The following is a 25,130-nucleotide window of genomic DNA, read 5'->3' as shown; positions in this document are numbered from 1 at the left end:
TTGTTTATCGAAAAACATCCTGCTGTTAGCCTTGGGGCTTGTGTGACCCTTCTTGTTATACAGAGGGAAAGCGCCATGAAGTAGTCACGGCGGAGCCCCCATATTTCAAGATCTTGCTGAACCAAACTGCCACATGCTTAAGATAAACAACTCAGGCACGTGTTTGTGCGAGCCGTTTGTGTGTTTATGTAGCGGCGGTGTTGCTTTTGCGTCATGAACTTGGTCTGTTTGGTACGTTTGGTTTAAAATAGCTGTAGACTGACACACCCGCGTATCGGGACCACAACACGCTAAATTTAGCAGCAGGGGGGAATAGGACAATTGTCCATCTCTTGACATTCAACAACGGTAAGCCAATGAGGCACAAGCCGTTGTTATTTATACATACAATGACACCACTCCAAATCTACTCCATCCACCCAATCAATGGGTCTTTATTAGGTTTCCAGCAATGGATCCATATCATTCACAGTGAGAGTTCAACACATCACTATCTTGCCATAGTATATAAACCATTAATGGGTACAGTATATATTTTTATCACCTGGTAAATAAATGATAAACAACAAAGCATCATATTGAAATGCCTCTGCTTATGATGGCATTATCATTTCATACTGGTTGTGGGCCCCAAAACAATATAAGATGAATTGTTGTTTCTTTTGTGTCCATTGACTATAGAATAGTTTCAGAATAGTTTTATGTGAGCGTGAACAGAATGAGCAGTACCTCAAGTCAAGTTTCTTTACGCTGCTGCTTGTATAAAAGCTGGCGCTGTCAACAGTTTTTTTCTTGGGGGGGGGGGGGGGGTTGTTTGTTTGTTTTTTGTCAAGGTGCATATATGTCTCATCCCATCACAGTATGACTGTAACTGCTCTTCTCACATTCACACCAATAGCTATTCTTCTCTGTTGGATTTATTTGTGTCCTCAATGTTCTGACTCTCTGTGGATTGTAGTCTTGTGTTTCTGGCACTTTTCCTGCGGGTTTGACTTGGTCGGTGCTCCGAGAACCAGTTGGCAACAGTCATGGCAAGACGCAGGAATCCCAGGCTAATGCAGTGCACCTCAGAGGTAATGGGGATCTCAGAAAAGATGGCACGGTCACGGCAGATTAAGGCAGAGCTGCACTGAAAGTCTTTGACTATGTTGAGGATCTCGAGACGCTCCGTCTGACGCATCATGCCTCGTATGTTCAGCAGGGTGGAGACATGCTTCTGTCTGTTGAGAGGAAGGACACAGAGGTGATGAGTGGAAGGTGACGACTGCTAATGGACGTGGACTCTGTTGGTTGTCATTAATACGGGAATGACTTTGCATCATATCCAGCTGAGTCATCTGTGTCGGGGAAGGAACTCGCAATATTTAAAACACATTGTAACTATAAATGGTTCCAATGTGCTGTAGACAAATGCAATTACCGGTACTCTTCCTAGCCACTGCTAACGTGGTTAGCAATGTCTGTCCTGGTCTATTGTCTTGTAATTGACTACTGCAACTGCTTGTATTGTCTGTTTTATGATGTTTTACAGATTTGGTTCTTATTTCCGTCATCGTGGTTTTAAAGTTTGATGTGTCTCACTGTGCTATTTTAGCCTCGGGACTATGGCTGAAAACTAGCATTTAAGCGAACTCTGGCGCATATACACTGTTTATTCTTGTGTTGATTTATTTGCACTGTCCCAATGAAATAAAACAAATAAATAAATGTCAGAATCAAACAATATTATACTGGACATCATCACAGTTGTGATTCGGTCACATGGTAGACATGAGGCCGCAGGCCACTGTGTAACAGCTCATGAGTGACTTTCGAAAATTTATTTTTAACCAAAATGTGCAAATAATTTTGCAGGCTATATTTCTTAAAGAGAAAAAAAGCAAATTGCGGCCTGTTTTATGTTTGATGGCCTGTGGTTAATGTTTGTACGTCAATGTGCGCATTGTGTGGGTTGTCGTGATTGTTGTTGATCTTACATCCAGGATGTACAGTACTGTACTTTATCTCCTCAAGCAGTGTTTTCCCCTTTACTATTTGCAATGTACCAATGATTGCTATACTAAAACATCAAAATAACACAAATTGGTTCACAAAATGATGAATTTTTGGGGATTATTTATTTAATCCCAAACATTGCGTCAAATGAATAAACAACAAAGCAACACCATTTTGGGGAAAGGTGTTCTTTTTTTTTTCAAAACAATCCCAATACTTTTTTGAGGGGGGTGGGGGTATTTATTTAAATAAATAATTATCTCTTTTTGGGGGGGGGGGGGGCATTTGTTTTAGAGCGTAAATGTGTCATCCCTTGAATATAAAGCATACAACCACCTGAAAAAGATGGATCTTTTTACAACTCAGGAAAAATATATATATATTAGTGCCACTAAAGATTGTTCATCAAATGTCTGTCTGAAATGCTGAAATGAAATGTTGCAAACAATTCTAAAATACCAACAGGGAATACCACAGTTAACAAAAAGGCTGAGGCAAGCAGTGAGTTAGCCTGTCAGGTCTATCTATCCCTCACTATGTGGCACCAGTCTGTCTCCTGCAGAGTGGCAGGAACAGGAAGTACTGCGCAGCAGCTTCCTGTCTGCTCTTTAGAGAATTCTGCGTCACAGGCAGTAAGATTGCCAACTGTCATCTCAATCTTAATCTGTGAACAATCATCATTGGTAGTTTGGGCTCCATCCTATCCTGAGACCTCTTGGCCTTATTCATTCTCAAAACAGTATAGCATATCCCAAAATAGCAAAGTTAACATATGACATGTTTTCATGCTCCTTTCCTTGTTTTGATCCATTGTGGCAAAAAAAAAAACCCAGACATACTCATACATTTCCCTGTTTGGCTTGCCGCCAAAAACAACTGAATGTGCGATAGTAAGCATGAATAATATAAGCCCATTGGGGATACGGTGCAGATACGGTGTGTTATTATAGACACATCCTGACAGAAATATCCTAACACATTTTAGATGCTAAAACCCTTACCGAATATCTGGAAACTCTTTCACCAAGACGGCAACCTCCATTTGGATGGATGGTGTGTCTTCCAGTAGAACAATGTCAGCGAGGTGGCAGATGAGACCGTCCAACCAAGATGAACTTGATTCCTGAAACAGACATGTGATGGGATTATTTACCATCGGAATATATTCATTTCTTTCTTTGTTACATTTCTGAATTCTTTTTATCTTATTCCAAGCTTCAGGTTCACCATTTATACAGACAACGAAATGAGATTTGAGAGCGTTAGCATTGAACAATCAGCATCCTCCAGGATTTTTCTTATGAACAACAAGATTAGCCTTTATATGGCATACGTAGACAAAATGAATTGTATTGTGTTGTTGTATTGTGACCTGAGAAAATTGAATGGTGTGACAACTCTCTCGAAGGCCAGAGGGTGAAAGCGTTGTTGATTTTCTCAATGAATAACAAAACTACAACTGTTTTTTCTGCCCATCGTTTTCCTCAAAAGACGGCGGAATTCTTTGGTTTGGCATTTGCTAAAAATAACAATTTCTTTTTTAACCCATCACTAAAAACACTCCCACCCGAGTTCCCATTTTCCATAGTCACTTCATTTTACTCGTCAGCGACAAAGGCCATCAAGGCCATCCCGGACTCACTTCAAAGTCATCCAGCTGACAGGAACAGGAAGTTCCCTCTGAGCGCAGCAGCTTCCTGTTGTCAACCGAGGTGACGGACACTTGTTTGAACTCGGTCACAGAAAGGGGGCAAATGCCACGCTGTCAGGCATAGTTGTTTTACAGTCTCTTCCCCCTTCAGGTTAGTGCTAACGTAAGCCAGGATCATCCGTCTCCATATCACTGACGGCAGCCATTTTTCAGAACTCACTCCTGTATCAACACTGTCTGGCTTATTCATGACCTAGGAAGTTGGAAGGGCAGGCGCCATTCTCAGCCACCGTCCTTGGCATTCGACTTGGCAGAATATTCTATTGTATTCTATTCTGTTTTTCTATATACGGTACTGCTGTAGCTGAAAAATACAATCCTATTTTTTACGGTCCTAGATCAACGGTCCCCAACCCCTGGGCTGCGGACCGGTACCGGTCTGTGGGTCATTTGGTACCGGGCCGCACAGAAAGAATAAATAACTTTCATTCCTTCTGTTTTATTTATTTCGGATGTTTTATTTTGAAAAATTAACAGATTCTATGCTACATCCATCTACAGTATGTCACTCTTGGACGCAGGTGAAGCATCGCTTCTCGGTCATGTGATATGTTACTGCTAAAATGAAACCCGGGAGCTAGCTAAATGAGTAAAAAACAAACGTCTTTGGAAGGTTTCTGTGGGAAGGGGAAAAGGCCCAGCCAGGAGACAGAAGAGGAGCCTAATTTTCAAGAAAAAGAAGGCTACATGTAATAGACAGTATCAGAGGTCCTACTTAAAATACGGAGTTATCTCAATTGAGATTCGCACGCACCAAGCCGACTCTGCATAATATGCAGCGATGGTGAGTTGTATTTGTATGCACTTTGTATTTGCGGTGTATCTTATTTTGAAGGCACATTTAAATGGTACCATAGCGACGTGAGAGTATTGCCCCCAGGGAGGACGTTCCTCATGTCATGATTCATGTTTATTAATATGTTTTCATGCAGGTCATATGATATTATTTTGTTGTATTGATCCACCACACCATGCTGGTCCCTGAAAATATTGTCTGACATTCAACCGGTCCACGGGGCAAAAAAGGTTGGGGACCGCTGTCCTAAATGACCACATTGGAACTGGCATCCTCCACATGTTTTGATGCTGTATAGGCATTTGATACGGAATGTCATAATGTACGGTAAGGTAGAACAGGTTGGAAATTAGGACTAAATGTCACAGTCCTAAAATGGTTAAGGTCATTCTTGAATGAAATGACTTACTTTGTGACCATTGGAAGCTTTGAAGCAAATGAAATGGTCAAAGCATATGGGGTCCCTCAAGGGTCATTTCTTGGACAGTTTTTGCTCAAGCTGTATATCTATCCTTGGGTCAAATTCTTCTGAACTATAATGTCGACAATCATGCTTATTCAGATTCTACGCAGTTTCCAATAACTAGGTTGTGTGCAGATAGATTTGAATCCTTTATCAGTCATATCAAATAAGTCACTAAAACAGCCTTCTACCAGTTGAAAAACATATCCAGAGTGAACGGCTGCATGTTCCAAGCAAACCAGGAGAAGTTTATTCATACTCTTATCTCCAGTAAATGTCCATCTATCCATCCATCCATCCATCCATCCATTTTCTGGAGCCTATCCCATCTGTCCTTGGGCAGTAGGTGGGGTACACCCTGAACTAGTTGCCAGCCAATCGCAGGGAATACGTAGACCAACAAACATTTGCACTCACACTCACACAGTGGGACAATTTAGAGTGTTCCATTAACCTGCCATGCATGTTTTTGGAATGTCGGAGGAAACCGGAGTACCGGGAGAAAATTGTGACAATTAGTTTGAATCATAATAAGAATAAGGTAAACCTTCGGACCAAAGTCAAGAATTTAAGTTTGAGTTTCTCTTTGTTAGGAAGGCGACTGCAACAATTATACCATCTAACTCTGCAATACCTGATAATGTAGAATTTTGTCTGAAGGACAAACTCACCAAGTCCTTAAAGAGTCCTTTAAGCTGTTTGGCTTCATCTTGTAAGCGGAAAGCCATTCTCTTTCTCATCTTGGAGGAGGTGCAAATGAGCCGTCCTCGCATGATGGCTCGGACATATTCGACCAGGACCCGACGGTGAACCTCACCCACCAGCGTCTGTGTCATCCAAAAAAATCCAAAGAGAATGTTTTTTTCTCATGTAACCTCAACCTCACCAAACACTAGATGCAAAGATTTTTTTATGTTAAAACATACCTGATACGGTGGAGGATCCATCCTTCTGAATTTTTTGAAGTGTTGTTTAATGCTGGCTTCAATGGCCTCAAATGTGTCTGTGTTGTTCAGCCATTTTCTCTTGATCATTTTGTCAAAAAAGGGCTGGAAATAACAATGGAGCAAAAACGGTTAAAATGGGGGGCTTTCTGATGAAAACGTGTTTAGTTGTTTGCTGGTCGAATGAACGGAACTGTTGCCGTGCAAATGTGACAAGAAAAATAATCTGAGCCATTCTTTTCATTTACGCTGCTAGATTACTATTTCGTTTCACTTGTATATTGTTTGCTGGCTATGCAGTATGTGGCCATTGAAAGTGAAAATAAAAGTTGAAAATGACAATAGAGCCGACTTGAAGGCTTAAGAGTGAGTATCGAGTCTGTTGTCTGCCTCAAGGGCTTCTGAAAAAAAAGAATCGATCATCAAGCTAGTTAAAAGAGGAGCGATCTGATCCATTAATAATAATAATAATAATAAATTTTATTTGTGGGCGCCTCAACTCAAGGACACCTTACAACAAGCAGTTAAAATCACGAATACAATGTTAAAAACAACATCAAATAAGATAAGAAAAAAATACAACAAAAATAAATAAATAAAAATAATGGCTTTATGGTCCGAGTGAATAGGCTTGTCTAAACAGATGTGTTTTGAGGCTGGATTTGAAATGTGTTAATGAGTCTGTATTACAAAGGTCAGCTGGGAGTGAGTTCCAAAGCTGGGGAGCAGAGGGACTGAAGGCTCTGTTTCCCATGGTGACGAGGCGAGCAGGGGGGACAGAGAGGAGGAGGAACAAAGAGAGCGGACAGGCGTAGGAATATGGATGAGGTCAGATAGGTATGGAGGGGCTAGGTTATGGATGGATTTGAATGTGAGAAGCAGGATTTTATATTGAATGCGGTGTAAAATGGGGAGCCAGTGGAGATGTTGGAGGACAGGTGTAATATGGTTTAATGTATGGTGTGAGTGTGATAATGCGGGCGGCTGAATTTTGGACCAGCTGAAGCTTATGGAGGGTTTTTTGAGGGAGACCGAACAGAAGGGAATTACAATAATCGAGTCGCGAGGTGACGAGGGTGTGAACAAGTATAGCAGTTGACTGAGGAGTGAGAGAAGAGCGGAGCTGGATGTTTCGAAGATGATAATATGCAGAAGGAGTGATGTGGTTGATATGTGAGGTGAAGTAGAGGGTGCTATCAAGGATGACACCCAGACTCTTGAGCTGTCGAAGGGAATGGAGAAATTGTTTATTCTGTTTAGGGTGGATTTGGTGCCAATGAGGAGGAGTTCAGTTTTATTGCTATTCAGTTTGAGGAAATTTGAGGTGAACCAAGATTTTAATTCCTGCAGGCAGTTGGTTAGGGAGGATTATGGAATTCACTTGTTCTGGCAATGCCAGTATACCAACACATTTTGGAAAGTTGTTTCCAGATTTATCATTGAACATATTGACTCTGACTTTATGCTATACTGGAAAAATGTACTATTTGGGTTTTACAAAAATAAGGAAAAAAACCACTAAACAAACCTTCATTATAAATTTAATAATCATTCTCGCTAAGTTCCATATCCACAAATGCAGATGGAATAATTCAAAACCTCTTTTCTTAATTTTTGAAGCAGAAACAAAGCAGTACCTGAGCTCTATTACGGATTCCCAATACAAAAAAACTGTTAAGACTCTGGCTATATGCTCCTTATTTGAAATTTTTGTCTAAAAATCCCCTGGCTTCCTTTTTTTTTCTTCTTTTTTGTTTAAACGTTTGTAATGTGTATGTATTGGTTGCACGTTCGTTTTGTTTTCTATTTGCTGAGAATTGTATTCTGACTTTTTCAATAAAGATTTGGAAAAAAAAACTTGCCGAGACGACACTCGAAGTTGGACAGACAAGTTTTTCTGCCAATGTGTGTGTTTCCCTTTTTGTCCAAATATATTTTTTATGACAACTGTCTTGTCCACGATGTCTTTTATTCGTTCCACTGGGGTTTAGCAAGTGTGTTTATAAAGAGACGAAAATCTCTTTACTGTTATGAGTGTTAGTGTCTCAACATGCCTACGCTCGTGAAGGCAAAACAACGAACTCAAACGCGTCTTCGTTCAATGTTGTCAACTCATATCCGGATTAATTTTAGGCAAATTTTCCTCAATTCTCCGGAGAGATTTTCATAAAAATTTGGAAAAACCCGGAATTCCGGGAAAATCCGGAGGACTTTCATCTCTGTCATGAGTACTTTGAAACAGTAATTCATGCCTTCGTCACATCCCGGCTGGATTACTGTAATGCACTTTACTTTGAAGTCAGCCATTCCTCCATTAAGCATCTCCAGTTGGTCCAGAATGCTGCTGCTCGCCTCCTGACTGGTCCTCGTAAGAGGGAGCACATAACTCCTACTATGGCATCCCTTCACTAGCTTCCTATGCATTCTAGAGTTCTTTTTGAGATCCCATTATTTATTTTCAAATATTTAAATGGCCTCGCTCCGCCTTACCTCTCTGACAACCTCCGCTTCTACGCACGTGCCTCGGGTCTTCGGACCAGACATAATTAGAGAACTAAGCGGAGGCTTAGAGGGGATCGAGCCTTTTCCGTTGCTTGTCCCTCTCTTTGAAATGACCTCCCATTGAACATTCAGTAAGCCCCATCGCTGCCCATCTTTAAAACTCGTCTCAAAACTCATTTGTATTCTTTGGCTTTCGACTCAGCATGACTAAGACTTGATTTTGTCTTACTGTTTTTGTGCTTTCTACTGTCTTTGTTATTCATTTTTGTTTTATTGTTTATTGTTGTGTATATGATATTTGCTCTATCTACAGCACTTTATATAGTGGTGGCTGTTTTCGAGTGCTCTGTAAATACAGTTGAGTTAAGTTGAATTATGTGTACCATAAGCCAAACAACCATTCACACTCACATATACCTTGTTTTTGCTATAATTTCATTATTATCTAATATGTGGATCTTGGATATTTTCCTTCCATAGTAGTCCTGCAGATAATGGTATATTTAATTTCCATTTTTACCATCTATTTTATTTGAACATTCATACCCGTCTTACTGGTTATGTCAAGTCTTACATTTTTTTTGTCACGGCTACTGTCTGCCATTGGTGGTTTATTTCAAAAGACCTGGCTGAACATCCGCTCACCCTGATGTGGTCAAACAACCGATCTGCCAGCACCCTCACAGACTGGTTGATGATCCTATCCAGGGAGGAGTTGGCTCTCTTTGCTGAGTCCTCGCTGGCCAGTGGGTCACACTGCCTGCAGCGCTCCACGAAGGATCTACAGTGTCCAGCCATGACATCAACATACATATTAAAAACAATTACTGAAACCCATCTTCAACAAAAAACAAAAGTGTAGATTGAATAAATGTGTTTCACCTGAGAGGAGGGCAGCAGTTGACTAGAGCAATAGTCCTGGAAACATATCCATCACCTCGATCACCAAACTCTGCCTGGGTCTCATGAAACATCTCTACTTTTCTCTGAAAACTTGTACACAACATTTTCTTTAAGAATCTCGCTCCAAGAAATAGCCACGTTGAGCAGTAGCAATTTTGTATAAAGGACAAGAGCAGATCCAGCAGATGTAGAAACTCAAATGTCAGACTCAGTCTTTTCAGTGATGCCTGTCGATTTCCGTTTGATTCAATAGTAATCAATTACATAGGGGTTGAACCCCAAATGGTGTGACTTTGATGGTTCGAGCATGTCTTCCAGTTTTAGTACAGACTGGTATTTTGCGGCACCGTGGTCGACTGGTTAGCATGTCCGCCTCACAATGCAGAGGTGCATGGTTTGATTCAGGCTCTGGCCTTCCTTTGTGGAGTTTACATGCATGAGGTTTCTCGGGGTGCTCCGGTTTCCTCCCACATTCCAAAAACACCCGCAGCATGTTAATGGAACACTCATAATTGTCCCTCGGTGTGATTGTAAGTGTTAATAGTTGTTTGTCTATGTGTGCCCCGCAAGTAGCTGGCAACCAGTTCGGGGTGTACCCCGCTTACTGTTCGAAGACAGCTAGGATTGCCTCCAGCATGCCCCACAACCCTCGTGAGGATAAAGCGGATCGGAAAATGGATGGATGTATGGTATTTTGCTAAAATTGCTGTCGGGTTGTAAGATTATCGATTCTGGGTATTTGACGGCACACACTGAAATAATCCACAAATTGTGTTGCTGTTTCGTTTTGTTTTGTTTTTTTTTTTTACTTTGATATTGTTTTTGGAATGTGGGAGGAAGCCGAATTACCGGGTAAAAACTCCACTCATAAAGGCCGGAAATAAACCTCAGAACTGAGAAGCGGGCATGCTATAATGTTGGTTAACTTGTTATGGTCATTATAATTATATTTTTACGCATGAAAAATATAAGTATATCTATTACATGGTTAAGACTATATTTCTTCACTGATTGACTGGATGAAGTTAAAATTCAATGAAATATTCGCAACTTATATGGTGGCAAGTTTTGACTCATATCTAAGTTACCAAAAAAGACACATTTTCTAATGAAGATCCACATGTAAACTATTTTAGCTTTACATTAGTAGCACACTCTTTCATTGCTGAACCCAGGATGTACGTAAATTATGCATAAATCAGAAATAAAAGTGATCTGTTGTTGAACTTTGGTGTTGTTTTTCAACTTACCTATAAAGAAAGTCAGCCAAGCCGATGAGACTAAAGCGAGCCACTCTTGCCCCTAGGAACTGGTTTACAGAAGTAGATTTATCCAAATCTACTTTCAGCCTCTAGAATTGGGAAATACAATGACCAAAAAATTAAAATACAATATTAGATGCAAAGATGTTTTGATATAGTTGTATCATCTTTTTAAATAGCCAAAATAATCATAATAATTACCTGAATGACCGAGCGTGCTAGGTGGGACTGATACTCCTCTATGTGTAGAGTATGGGCCCATCGCCTCTCTTCATCATCCAGAACCTGAATTAACTCTTTTGTCACCTTGTCCTAGAATTCAAATAGCAAGTTGAATCTGTTATTCCATTTTCAAAGAGGCAGTCAAAAGAAAACTCTTTTCTTACTTTGACAATATTAAGGCACTCCTTTTCTAATTGCTCCACCGTATCTGGAGGCAGAATAGGTTCCAGGGAGGCATAGTTGATTGGCGTTGCAGTGCCAATGGTTCCCAGAACATCACTTGTAAAGAAAAAAAATGCAGGACATGATTTTTAAGTAGTTATTTTTTTAAAAAGTTATTTAAGTAGTTTTAATGAGGTTCATTCTAGCATTGGTATAGTATACAATGTAATCTACCGGTTGTAGATGTTGTAGAACCAGTCCAACAGTGAGTAGACATCAGTTATCTGCAGCGGGCCACGGGTAAGGTTTCGTAGACGTTTAGCCACGGCTTGATGATAGCTTTCCACATACACCTGGAACGCAGAGAACTCCTCAGGGTAAATGGACACGGCATTCCTCTTGGCTGCGTCCACGTCATCCACCATCCGACTCCTCAGGCGCTCCAGGTATGACGCCAGCTGGCCTGCCTGAGTGTCCACCTGGTGCGGCAGGCTCCAATCAGCAGCCTCCGCCACCGCTTCTCTCCACTTCATCTTCATTCGCCGAGGACGGTGGCTTTGTTGGGTCTGTGGAGCCAAGTCCGGATCTCGTTCTAGCTTACTGTCCTCTCTGAGAGCCCAGGTCAAATCTGCATGCTCTTCCTGTTGAATAACCAGTACCACAAGCCCAAGATTGGGCCCAGCGCTGGGTTGCCGGAGAGATTCTCTCACGACATCCCACATCTCCTTCATCAAAGCCTCATAGAGGAGCTCTACATCTTTCTCTTTCCGGCGACTTGAATCCAGAGTTGCGTTGGAGCTGAGTGACTCATCCAAAGATGAACATGATAGGGGAATCATGCCAAGAGTACTGCAGGGACTAAAATGAGGACTGAGGAGGGGACCAGTTGGAGTTGGCAGGAGAGACAACAGCTCACATTCTCGCTCTAGTTCCTGAATATGTGTGTCAGCAAGGAGCAGGTCTCGATGATTGACTAACTGTAGAATCTCCAGTACTGTTGAAAATAAAGCATAGACCAAATTCATTCCAGTGATTTGGAAAAAAAACATCTGAGCATATGAGAGGACACGGGGTTCCATCATGTATCCCCTCTTCCTTGAGACGCAGACTAACCCTAACCATATTTTGTCATTGAAACACAAATTAAAAGGAGGCAGTAGGACTTTCTGATTTTCCCCAACACTTTTTCTATACATTGGCCCCTCAATTTAATGAACCCAGAAACCAATGGTCCCCAAATTCAGGGGCATTTGTGTACAGCCTACTCAAAACGGCACTTCTAAAATAGCTTTTTCAGTCTGTTATTTCCACAATTAGCCGCAATTTGCCACAGCACCATTAAATGGCGCTTTGATGTCATTAACAAAGACTGGCCACGTGTTATTAAGCTGTACTGCCTACTGCCCGAAGACAGCTGGGATAGGCTCCAGCACCCCCCGCGACCCTAGTGAGGATCAAGCGGTTTGGAAGATGAATGAATGAATGAATGCTTCTATCATAGATAATTAGACCAATGGTAGACTTGAGCAGGCTAAAACATGTGTCAATTTGGCTGCCATGTTGGCAGTGGCAATGTTCCTCATGGAAAGCATGGACATTAGCCTGCAGCTCAAAGTGCCATGTTGTATCTACCTATTCATACATATGGCTGTTTTTACTCTTTAATATGCAGTTGCTGATGCAGTGCACAATTGGGTTCTTTTTTTTTGGGGGGGGGGGGGTTGAAAGCCTATCACATCTAAATATAAGAGAAGTGAAAAAAGCAAGTGCTAACATTGTGGCTCATGAACAAATTACATCATTTCCACCCAAGCACCAACAAGGTAACTTTACAACATTTCAAGTTTTTAAAAAAAATATATTTAATCATTTTGTGCCGTTGTGGGCATTTTTAGTCTTCAAATAAAGTACAAAACGGGAGCCCAGTGGTCCAGTGGTTAGCATTGACATCACAGTGCAAAGATTGTGGGTTCGATCCATGCTCTGGCCTCCCTGTGTGGAATTTGCATGTTCGGCCCGGGCCTGCGTGGGTTTTCTCCAGATCCTTTGGTTTCCTCCCACATTCCAAAAACATGCATGGCAGGTTAATGGAACGCTCAAAATTCTCCGTAGGTGTGAGTGTGTGTGCGGATGGTTGTTTGTCTCTGTGTGCCCTGCGATTGGCCGCCAACCGATTCAAGCTGTCCCCCGCCTACTGCCCGAAGACAGCTGGGATAGGCTGCGGCACCCCATTCGACTCTTGTGAGGATAAAGCGGATCGGGAAAAAAACGGAATGGAATAAAGTACAAAACAATATTTCATAACAGACAAGCCCTTTCCCCAATCAGTCTGTTTAAGTAAGGTTCCACTGTATTTGAATTTTCAACTGAGTGTTCAATAAGGGATTAAAATAAATTTTGCATTTGATGTGGGCAGAAAGAATAAGGATTCCCAAAACAAGAGATATTCATTGTACAGTAGTTTCACCGTATCAATTACGATGATCTCTAACTCATTGCTTCCTCGTTCACTACCTGAAAGGGGCTCTCTGGTTTTGACCACTGGCTCCTCTTCCTCTGATTCATCCTCAGTCTCCTCTGAGGCCTTGTCGGACATGGATTCCCTCTTCAGCTTGCCAAGGCTGACCATCCTGAGGAAGGAGGACCGCCTAGAAGCCTCCGCCTCGTCATCTGCACTCAGGTCCCCACAGGGCAGGCTTTCTCTGCGTTCCTCTTTACAACGGCCAGTAATGCTGCACAGGCATAAAACAACATAACAATATAAATTGGGTTGAGGGGATGAAGAGGCTTTACACATGACCACATGAAAGGCTTGGTGCTAAATATTGTTCCTGGAATAAAAGGCTGTTTGGGTTTTTTTTTCGTTTGTTTTTTGCGTGACTCCTATTTAAAGTGCTAAACTGTAAAATAGTCACAGTCAGTATGCAACATGCCGCTGAAAGCATGTCAGCAGGTAATTACAGAACACGGGACATAAGCACCCAATATGAATTACTGTCAATTAAAATGTCAAAACACTTTTTTTTCCAACTTAACCAGAGGAAAAGTTGTCATGCTCTTATGGAAGCATTTTGGTGACTATGTTATTCTTAATCATGCCTTGAGTCCTTAATTCTAGTTATGTCCTTAATTCTAATATGTAACAGCTAGTAAATGTATGTGTGTGTATATGTATATATATATGCATATATATATACTGTATATATGTAAAGTAATCTGGATTTTTTTTAATGTATAGGAGTTTAGTAGCGAATGATGATGTTTCACCCATCCTCACCGGAATAGAGTCATAATTCCTTCTGAGCTTCTGCGTAGTCCTTTCCTTTTTTCCCTCTCTGTTGGGAGTGTGTTTGAGTCTCCGGCGCTATAGTGTGGTGAGTTGTGCCCCCACACGCTTCGTCCAGATTTGCGGAGCCCCTTGCCCAATTTTCCAAGGGTTTTCAGTGGTGACACACCACAAATCCGCTCCAGGGTGCCTCTTAGCGGCTTTCCTTTGGGATTTCCCGCCCCGTGTCTCTCGGCGTTGAGCTCATTTTCTTCCTCTTCTCCATCACGAGAGGACCTGAGCTGTAGGTTACCCCTGATGTCCCCCATGATGAGGCCCGTGTCACCGTCGTTCCTCTCATCCTCATCCAGGTCAACATCCTCAAATGGGTTCAGGTTCTTTTTCAGATCTTTCAGGTTGTGCAACTCCTTCAGATCATTAAGATCATTCAAGTCCTTGAGGTCCAATTCAAGCCTCGGGAGGATAAGTTCACCATTCACTCTGGGGAATTCATGGCAGCTCTTTGACCTACCTGGGAGCTTCTTTAGAATGGGCATGGTTGCACTTGCGATTTGAACTGTTGAACAAGAACAAGAGGGGAAAAAAACCCTTGAGTATATCGCTGAAGTATGCAGCCCGCATACATTCTGTATCGTACACAAGATACAAGATTAGCAACAAAAGTTTAAAAATCTTGTAAACATACAACAATAGACAAAGCAACTTTTCTCACCTAACGTGCAGTTAAGCATTTAATAGTTGAATGATAAGTTTTCATATGCCGTTTACTACCTTTATAATACATTGCTGGTATTTTAAAAGATTTCAACTATATATCCTACCCTAGAAACAATCATCTCACCATGAAAAGAGAGAAAGCTCCTTCACACTGATGGAGATTAGGAAATCAAACCACTTTCAGGATTCATAATTAGCTTTAGATTCGGTTTTCTTCATTTTCTTCAAGTGAAAGGTTTGCTTTTATATGCTAATAATATTCAAATGTGGAGCCGACGCATCTGTGCCTTATGACATCCTGTCTTTGACATGACAGAAGGCTGACACATTTTGTTAAAGTCAGAAACAAAACCTTTTTGTCTAAAACATCAGAGTATATTTTTCGCTAACATTCTACAGAGGTCATTTATTTATTAAGGTATGTATACGCATAGTCTAAATTGTGTGTTTTTTCTCCCCCAACGCCTACCTGCGTAATCTGGATAGTAAAATTGAAGATGTTATCATAATTATGAACAACTGACTTATTAGGCATGGGGCAAACAATTCTTTTTAACCCTTTCATGCACCCTGTAACCTGATAACACGATCAGCTCTCCACTGTCATAACCGCTGTTCCTTAAAGGGTGAATATACTTTCTTAAATATACTGACAAGAAAAATGCTTTTTCTACGTAGCGCACTTATATACGTAAGTATTGTAGGAAGAATAGAATCAATTTCTGATGTAATTTAATGAATGCAAATTGGAGGATGATAGATGGTGGGGTTTGCTTCAGAAGCCATATCATTAGAGACCCCTACACAGCGAAATAGAATCAGCTTTAATCCTCGATGATCAGAAACAATAATGATGTTGCTGTCGCTGTTTTGTGATTGACTTGTTAGTTGCAGTTTGCAGGGGATCATAACCGCCGAGTTCCACTTGAAATATTTTGAAGAGGATTTCAAGGCATGCGGGGTTGTTATATCTTATCTTAGTAGATGGTGTGGGTGTACCTGGTGAAGTGTCTGACGAGTCGACACCATCTATTAAAGACGTTACCTGTTTCACTCCTGTAAGCAAGAAAACAATGCATCAGAAAACACAAACAAAGCACTTTGGCTCCCTTCTAGTGATGGAGTTGACTGAAACGCAAACCGTCTTACCTGAGAAGCTATTCTCGCAGTCTTTCAGTAGCGCGTCATCCTGGAGTGTGCAGGCTTTTGTGTGCGTGTGTGACTGATGAGTGTGAGAGTGTGTCTGAAAGTATTCATTGACTCAAGAGAGCAATGTGGCTGCCCATGGTTTCCTGGTGAGCTCTATTGTGGTGGAAGGTGATATGTTTTCCTGAGGAAAGGCCTGTCCTGTCGCTTCTAGCCCTCCTACACCAGCAAACCTTCGACCCCCACTCCCGTACCCCACCCTGCATGCACCCAAGGGAACCTTCTAGTTTAATTACATTGAGTGCCTAGTGCAGGAAGACTGGCCAGAGCATCCCCTGTGGTGTATTATGATGTTATCATGCGTGCACACTTTGTTAGAGTGCATTAACCCCGACTCACTTATTACATTGAGTGGCAGAATTCGTGGCCTTGATTGCAAATTCTATTCATGCATCATCAGCAGCGTACACTTCCTCAGTGGAAGAATTTAGAACTGAACGAAAAGGAGGATAAAACCTTGAGTCGTTGCCAAATTCTTTATAACATAACTAAGGGCCTGCCACAGCAGGGCTCATAATATCACATAAAGGAAACTGCTGAAGGTGTGTTTGTGCTCGTGCAGGTAGTTGAGTTGTGCTGTGCAACGCTTTAATAAAAACGAATGAAAGAACTCCAAATGTTTGTACGGCCCACGTGGAAAAGCATCATTGCACTGCACTGAACTCTTGTTGCTCGTTTCTGCTACCTAGTGGGCAATATGGTAATTGATTATATATTATTATATCTTGGCTCCTCGATTTACGGCGTTATTTGGTTGCCGTGTGGCAACTTAACCCGAATGTGAAAGTCGTCATCGGCAGCACAGTAGTAAAGATATACAGTAATTACAGTGAATATTGGCAGGAAAAGCACAGAACTGATGATACAAACTAGTTTATTCGTAACCTAGAAAGCAATGGCGATTGCTCTCGGACTGCAAGGGAAGCCCTGTTTTTTGACTATTTTGTGTGGATTTTTACAGTGCGGGTCAAAATGATCCACAACATAATCAATGTGATTTTTTTTTTCAACATAATATGAGGGTTAAACGGTGGACGCCGAGCGTCCGCAGAGCGTCTATTGCCCGGACGCCGAGCGTCTCGAGAGTTCAGGGTAGATTGTCCCAATGCGTTGAACAGAGACGAGTCATTGGATACAAGCTGGTTTTTGTCCCGCCCACGGACGCTCGGCGTCTCTGGGACTGGATGGCAGTGGGAGGGTTCCGGACGCCAGGCTTTTCTGCATCAGATTGGATGATCTGTCTGAGCCTGTGTGCCTGTTTGATTGACATCAAAATGAGCCAATCACCGACCTTCTAGTGGAGGCATCCGTCTGAGCAATTTTTCAATTCGCATTCTGTTCTGAGTTGAGCTGGAGATTTCTACTAATCATTTTAGCGACAATCTTTGTTGTAAACAACTAGTGACAAATTCATCTTTTATTTCTGGTGGGTTTTATTGTAGTTCCTGTAGTTGTAGGGCACTAATTAAGTCCCTGGAAAATACGCCTCGTTGGTATGACAGGGTCATAGATCATTTTCTTGAAAAGGAATGGAGAGTAGAATTCACGTATAAATAAACGGACACATTTTATGATGTCGGCCAAAATTGAACTTCCCGTCTTTGACAGACCAGCATCCGCCAATGCTAGAAACTGTCGTAAACCGAGAATCCATTGGGGGCGCCACTAGGACTTCGCACTTCCTCGTCAGATGTATGACAAAAAAAAAATGCAATTTTACATGTGGACAAAATACATGCTCATAATATATTTCGTTTCGTATATTGCGTTTTTCAATGCATGTACGAAAGATCCATCATCCGAACTCAACGACAGAATTCCTTTTGTAAAATGTTTCCACAAAAATGAACTCACTCATAATTATTGAGGTACTATGTTCGTCCTGCATATCATTCCAAATCAGCAAAAAATAAATATATCAGGCCTATTTATAGACAAAGAAAAGAAGCAGCAAGTCAAGATGCTTCTTTCAGCACGTGTGGATCATAGCACAACATGAACCGATACGAGGCAAACTCGAGATGGCACCACTGCAGCTCGAGTTTACGATCTAAAATATGCCTCCGCTGTGTTGCGACGCGGTTCTCGATGCGATCATGATGAAAGTTTCATGGGACACAAAAACAGTGCGGCGGGTTACCTTTATTTAGCGACCCTGTGTAGAAGCAGAAGCTCAAAACAGAAGCAATGAATATCGGTGACGTCATTTCAAAAGTTACACCATGTGATAATGTGTGATAGCATGCCATACCAATAATACTTTTGAGGGAAATCGTGTACTGTTGTCAATGAATAAAATACAGCAATGATACAATTTAATATACTTTAACACTTTCATGCACCCTGGAACCCGATAACATGTGAAGCTGTCCACTGCAGTAACCGCTTTACCTGAAAGTCTTAGTATTCAATTCAATACATCATGAATCTATGATGCTGAGTGACGCCATATTTAAACACATGCATTATTTTTATGACTACACTATTACACCATATTTATTTTTGTAAAACCAAGTAAATTATGTTCCACTCCTCCCAAAAGTTTTCCTAATATTATTTTACATTAGTCAAAAGTCAGTTGAAATCCATTAATATACCTGACAAAAACTCCTGTAAAAGACACAATGTTTTCCTATCACAAAACATTGACTGGAATAAGTTTGATATTTAAGGAACAGCCACTTCCTTCCTGTCTCGCTGTGCCACATCCGTGCAGTTGACAGAATGACACAACACTGTTAAACAGCAAACGTTTTACATGACAAACAAACTATATGTAGAATTACAGTAAATACATGAGTGTTATGCTTTGTTGACAGTTTAATGGGGGTGCTTGTGTGTATAATGGGGGTGGGGCTTCATCAAAGGGTCTGGTTCTGGCCTTGAGTGTGGTGGAAATGGTGCGGGTCATTGAAGTGATAAGGTTCGTGGCGATGGTGGCTGTGACTGATGACTGGATGCTCGATGCCTTCACTCTGCAGCTCTTCCTCCTTATGAACTCCATCCAGCTTCTCCACAAGCTCTTTGATGAAGGCCTTAGGAAAAAAAACGGCACAACATCTCACAGAAAGTGCCAGGATTTCCTGTTATTTCCTATATGGTGGTGACCCTTGGGATTGCTTTCCAGTCTTTTTGACAAGTGCTGTTATTTTTGGAGTAAAAATATTTTTAACCATGACCATTAACTTTGTGTTCAAGACAACTAGGGGTGTACTGGCACCAAAAAAAATCACCCCTGCTATTTCTGTCTCACACCAGCCCACACCCACACAAATATGCAAAGACCCAGCAAGCTTGCAGCTATTACTGTAACTACGAAGTCATTGCTTCTCATGCTATCCACAGTCAGGGTTTCATGAAATAAAATGCAAAAACGTATCCAGAACTTTGCTCAACACACTCATACTACATGTAGAATCAAGCCTAAGTAAAAAGCAACATTTCCTAAGCCTTAATTGAATAGGAAATCCCATTTTATTTGCACTGGCTTTGCTTACAGTCTATTCATAACATTAACTAGCTGACAACCAATCAGAGCTACACTGCTATTTATGGCCTATTCATTCAAGCCCTATCTAAAAGGAAAAATGACACCAAACATTGCTTTTTTGTTGTTGTTCCCGCATGTATTAAGAATGTGTTGAGCAATGTTGTGGATGCGTGTGTATTTTAATTACCCTGGGCAGTATGATAAATAATGTCATTTTAGCCATGTTTCCTATGATGTGAAAATAGGGCAAATATTTGACATTGGCTATAAGAATCAAACATTCTAATCTCAAGACCAATGTATTTAGAAAATGTATTTAGATATGATTGCTCACCACCCCTGCCTATCACTTAGCTCTGCTACTGCACTTATGTTGATTGGTTGAGTTTACTGTATGAATGCATTGATGGGCTGCTCCCTCGAAATTACGGGCCAATCTCATGCGGGAAGATGGAGGGTTTTTTTTTAGGAAAATAATAATCAAACAGCACCGCAAGGGCCCCCAAAAATGCCGGCCCACCGGGCATCTGCCCGAATACGTTTGTTGGCCAGTCCAGCCTTCCACAGCATGACCAGCCCAGAAAAAGTATGGATGGATAAAATAAAAATCACCATGTATGTTAATGTCCATCAAAATTGTTGTACTGTGTGATTGGTTATGCAATGTGAAAAACACATTTTTACCTCTGTGTCACTATTACAGGTTTGAAGCAACTCCTGTAAAAATCAGGGCACAAGAAAAATGACATTAGTATCCAACATGTTTGTTTATCTCTTTAAACATAATCATGTAAACCCAACCCAATATGGACTAAGATGCGCTTAACAGTCAAATATATTTCAATAAAAGAAGAAGAAGAATATCTGATGCTATAATATTCTATGTTGTGTCATTCAACCGTTTGACTTGTTCTAGTAACACTGTGCCATTTGTTCTCACAATGCTGTCTTATCGATTTGAATCTGTAATGTTCTAATGACGGTCATGTTTAATATTCATTTTATATGCGGCCTGTCCAAGAAAAAACAACTGGCGTAAAAGCTTAGAACATGCTTTATATGTCACAAATCAGCAATCAAAGCTTTCTAACGCCCTGAAATAATTTAAAGTAAATACACATGTACATACCTGCAATTTTTTAATGCGCTCCACGTCATCAGGTAGGTCAATTAAGTCATCAATATTCACCTCTTCTGGCATATCTCCCTCCTGATACCACAGACATAACATAAAAGACACAAACATGTTAGAGGTTACCATAGAAAGGCCAATCCATATGAAAACGTGTGTGAGTGCGTGAGTGAGGGTAGAGGGGAACAGTAAAACAAACAATCGGAGTCAAACCTTTAACTAATGTTTTCGCTTTTAGTTATTCGAAAAATACCAACTGGGTTGTTTTGTCAATAAGTATAACAGCAAATTGAAACAATTCATCATTCATTAATTGTTTTTGTTTTTTCTTCATTGGGTGGATCAAGTCAGAAGAGAAAAGTTCCCCACATTCATATGCATTTTATTCACTCAAGACTATCTGAAAACTTTGGAAAACTGAATGTCAGTCGTTTGTGTAAACTGCGGGATTGAATAATAAAACTGTTGTTTCGGCCCAACTGTGCCAGAGAGGCCTCCTCCCGTTGAACAAATGGCCATTGTAATTATTCTATCAATTTATTGTCTGTGTCTGCCTGAGAAGGGGATTGAGGGGTGGACGGTCAGATTCATTTTTACTATACAGCACTGTTGTGTGTCATATTGTCCTCCTTTACAGGTCTATTCGTTTTTGGATCCATGCCACAAGACCAATTAGAAGATTTCATGCTGAAAATAAAAGAATCCGTCTCCTCACACGTGATCCAAATGGCTGCTACAGTTTCACATGTTTATCTCTCTCCATCCTGTCTTCCCTCCTCTTGCTTATTTTCCTCATCATTTAAGCGCCTCGCTGTTCCAGAAAGCCCATGTAAGGAAATAAGGCCTGAGACAGATACAGATCTGGGAGAATTGGACTACAGCGAGACACTGTCCTTGGCCTTCTAAGGAGATGAGGACCTGCCCAGTGTCCACCTCTGTTCACTTTGAACACCGTTTCACGAGGTAGTCATGACCGTCAAATACTCCCATAAACTGTCGAGCTCCAGCTTGTTGTAATGACAATACAAAAACATAATTTGCGGGGGAAGAGAAAGCAATGAGAACCCAATGGCTGGTTTTGTTGTTGTTGTTATTATTTTTTTTTTTTTTTTGTTAAAGCTGGAGAAAGAGAGATCAGCACAGCACGGGTAGTTTGCCACCGGTCCGCCTTTCCTCGCACCCACCTGACCAGCGTAGAGCACGTCCAGACGCTCATCAATCCACTTCTCCACATCAAGCCGTCTCTGCAGCTCTTTCCGGTTGTATTTCACCGTGACCCGGGCATGTCTCTTCGGGGCATACCTGCCGTGTTCTTCAAACGGTTCTTCGTCAATTAAATGAACGTCCCCGCTTTCCCCGAGTGCTGTGCCGGTCCGGTCGGCTGCCATGTCTGCTCGAGACTGGTCTGACTGGTTTCGCGTTTTTTTTTTTTTTTTTTTTTACGAGTGGAGAGAAGCGTTGGGAGGCGACGGCGGTTCAGTCATGGCACAGTTCCGGAGTATGTTTTGCCCTCTAAATTGTGCTTCCATCGCAGGATGTATACATGGAAGCCCATTAATGTGACAGCGTTCGCGGTTTATTGTTGAACACTGTTTAACATTACTAGAGCCCTTTGGGTAAACTACTGTATCCAATGCGCAGTCGTGTCTTCGCGTGCTTTGAAAGTGTGTAGAAAAAAGGATGTGAACTTTAAACTGTGCATGTCACCCCGTTGACAAAGTATCGGATCAGACGTGGCGAAAGTACTCACGCTCTGTTAGTTTCTGAAACCTAATGCGTCAAAGTAGGAAAAGTGCACCAAGCAACATTTACAGAATGCCTTTATCATTTTCAAAGTAAAATCTTTTGAAACATCTAAATAGTTTATTTTATAAAAAAAAACAAACAAAAAAAAAATCCAACGCCTCTAGGTTGAAGTAGGAACTTTAAAAAAAATAAAGTTAAATAAAGCTTCTCTCCAGTCTGAAAATGGTCTTCCACTAAACTAATTGTTTAGTTTCTCTGCCTTCTCTGCCACTAAACTAAATTATATATATATATATATATATATATATATATATATATATATATATATATATATATATATATATATATATATATATATATATATATATATATATATATATAATGTGTGTGTGTGTATATGTGTGTGTGTGTGTGAACAAAATCTGCACACAAAGCATTTCACTCTCTTATTAAAGGTCCCCGTATTAGTATTGGTTTGCAAATCTTTTATCTCCTTTTATTGGGACTGCACTCTGCAAATTCCCATGAGTCCCACAGTTGAGTTTCTCATTTATATTTGATATGGAAATAAATAAGCTTTGTTCTGAGTGTGTCGCTGTTGTTAATTTGTTTAGGAAAAAAAGCTTTCCTCTGATCGGTGTTGCTGATATGGTGGTGTCTTGTAGCAGCTGTTTCTCTGTTGTGTTTGCTCTGTTGAAATTCAACAGGTCATATACGGAATTGTGGCATGCCAGGGTGCACTCAGACGTGGCCAATGCAAAATACACCTTACGTGAACTGTATGGGTTGTTAAAGATTCAATTTTGAAATTTTGAATGATCAAAGCTGGTGGTTACTCGACTGTCACAAGACACGACGCATTCACCGCGAATGCTCCTTGAAACCGACAGCATTAAACAATCATCTTTTAAAACGGCAGCTGATGGATGGGGAATATCTTGCTTCTCTAAATCTATTGCATCATCATTTGACAATAAAGTTGTATTCAATTCTTAAAGCTCCCTGGTCCATGTTTGTCCATGTCGCTGCTGTGTCAGTTTTCCACCTGGTGTCTCTGAGATCTCAATCACTATTCAATTTAATTCATTCATTCATTCATTCATTCATCTTCAGTACCGCTTGATCCTCACTAGGGTCGCGGGGGGTGCTGGAGCCTATCCCAGCCGTCTCCGGGCAGTAGGCGGGGGACACCCTGAGTCGGCTGCCAGCCAATCGCAGGGCACACACAGAAACGAACAACCATCCACGCTCACACTTACACCTAGGGACAATTTAGAGTGTTCAATCAGCCTGCCATGCATATTTTTGGAATGTGGGAGGAAACCGGAGCACCCGGAGAAAACCCACGCAGGCCTAGGGAGAACATGCAAACTCCACACAGGGAGGCCGGAGCTGGAATCGAACCCGGTACCTCTGCACTGTGAAGCCGACGTGCTAACCACTGGACTACCGGGCCGCCTCAATTTAATTCATTTTTATTTATATGGCACCAAATTAAAACTGAAGTTGTCTGAGGGTGCTTTACACATGGGGCAGATCAAACACCACATATATGACTCATTAAAAGATGAATTGAGCCCAAAATGCACCTCAAATGAATCCCAACTAAATTCCACATGAGCAAGCGTGACGGGGGTAAGGAAAAGCATCCCCAAAGGGATGAAACCTCAAGCAGACCAAAGACTCAATGTGGGGCAACCATCTGTCTCGACCAGATGGGTCACAATCAATTGGTCAATCAATCAGTCAGTCACTCAAGCTGGGCCTTTGCAATAAATAAATAAATAAACAAACACTTTTTTTGTAAAGTTCCCATAAGGGGTGCTTACCCTTAAATCCAAAATCTTCTCATGGCCTGCCACTCCATTGAATACCACCGAAGCCCATGTCATGGGGGATATGCCCATTACAGTTGACATTGAAGGTAAGTTAAACACATTGCTTGGATCACTTTGCTTTAGAAGAGTTGCAGGCAGCGAGAGCGTTCAGCTCCACCCAACTGAATGTAGTTTAGCAAGTTTTGTCATTTCTTCATTTGCTACACTAAATAAATATCCTGTCAATTTTAAATACCACAAAGAAGATTGTTGTTAACAACCCTGCCAAGTGTATAAAATGTGCCTTACAAATTGTGACAAGTCAAGCTTAATCTTTGCTCTCGAACCCTGTGGCTATGAATATGCTGAAACGAAGCTTTGCTCAACTGTCAACATGAGTGCAGTCACACAAATGTCATGACTGTGGCAGCGTGCACATGCAACATAAAACAAACACAGTTTACATGATGTAAAATAAGGTCCAAAATCTATAAGCTTGTTTAAGTTAGGAACTTAGGAACTATGTAGCATTTAAAATGTCCATTTGATTTCAAATGATTAAAATCAATGAAGTAGTTTTTTGCAAATCATCCACATTTAATGTGTCAATTGGATAGAAATCATCTCACATTGCAATTTCAGTGGTCAGCAGCAAAATTCAATCAGTGATGTGTATTGTTTTATAAAGTGTTTGTGATGCTGATTTAAGAATGTCTTTACCCTTATTCTAGCAGATCAGGTTTTTGTGATATTTACTTTAAAAAAAAAGATTGACA

General features: G+C 41.0%; 2 protein-coding genes across 2 annotated transcripts; both read right to left on the bottom strand.

Annotated features, from left to right (window-relative positions):
* Positions 1–407: 407 nt before the first annotated feature.
* exoc3l2a (exocyst complex component 3-like 2a) lies at positions 408–17,052 on the bottom strand. Its single transcript, XM_052046236.1, has 14 exons — positions 16,113–17,052; positions 15,963–16,019; positions 14,238–14,802; positions 13,475–13,692; positions 11,195–11,954; positions 10,963–11,077; positions 10,778–10,888; positions 10,565–10,665; positions 9,294–9,404; positions 9,057–9,192; positions 5,892–6,014; positions 5,637–5,792; positions 2,997–3,118; positions 408–1,220 (listed from the first exon to the last, which is right to left on the bottom strand). The coding sequence occupies exons 3-14, from the start codon at positions 14,780–14,782 to the stop codon at positions 899–901; spliced, it is 2,820 nt and encodes a 939-aa protein (XP_051902196.1). The 5' UTR covers positions 14,783–14,802; positions 15,963–16,019; positions 16,113–17,052; the 3' UTR covers positions 408–898.
* Positions 17,053–18,291: 1,239 nt separating this feature from the next.
* Positions 18,292–22,293, bottom strand: ppp1r14aa (protein phosphatase 1, regulatory (inhibitor) subunit 14Aa). The gene is made up of 4 exons (XM_052046313.1): positions 21,976–22,293; positions 20,789–20,869; positions 20,344–20,376; positions 18,292–19,204 (listed from the first exon to the last, which is right to left on the bottom strand). The coding sequence occupies exons 1-4, from the start codon at positions 22,177–22,179 to the stop codon at positions 19,031–19,033; spliced, it is 492 nt and encodes a 163-aa protein (XP_051902273.1). The 5' UTR covers positions 22,180–22,293; the 3' UTR covers positions 18,292–19,030.
* Between the last annotated feature and the right edge of the window lie 2,837 nt (positions 22,294–25,130).

The sequence above is a fragment of the Hippocampus zosterae genome, chromosome 16, assembly GCF_025434085.1.
Source record: "Hippocampus zosterae strain Florida chromosome 16, ASM2543408v3, whole genome shotgun sequence".
Taxonomy (NCBI): Eukaryota; Metazoa; Chordata; class Actinopteri; order Syngnathiformes; family Syngnathidae; genus Hippocampus; species Hippocampus zosterae.
The sequence above is the reverse complement of the archived record's forward strand: the minus strand, read 5'-3'. Positions and strand labels throughout refer to the sequence as shown.

Excerpts from the sequence above, each read along its gene's own strand:
- ppp1r14aa (XM_052046313.1), bottom strand. The coding sequence starts at position 22,179 with ATGGCAGCCGACCGGACCGGCACAGCACTCGGGGAAAGCGGGGACGTT. Across the intron at positions 20,377-20,788 it reads AGCGCATTAAAAAATTGCAG|GAGTTGCTTCAAACCTGTAA; the intron begins GTATGTACATGT and ends TGATTTTTACAG. Across the intron at positions 19,205-20,343 it reads CCTGTAATAGTGACACAGAG|GCCTTCATCAAAGAGCTTGT; the intron begins GTAAAAATGTGT and ends TTTTTTCCTAAG.
- exoc3l2a (XM_052046236.1), bottom strand. The coding sequence starts at position 14,782 with ATGCCCATTCTAAAGAAGCTCCCAGGTAGGTCAAAGAGCTGCCATGAA. Across the intron at positions 11,078-11,194 it reads TTCTACAACATCTACAACCG|TGATGTTCTGGGAACCATTG; the intron begins GTAGATTACATT and ends TTTCTTTACAAG. Across the intron at positions 1,221-2,996 it reads AAAGAGTTTCCAGATATTCG|ACAGAAGCATGTCTCCACCC; the intron begins GTAAGGGTTTTA and ends TCCTCTCAACAG.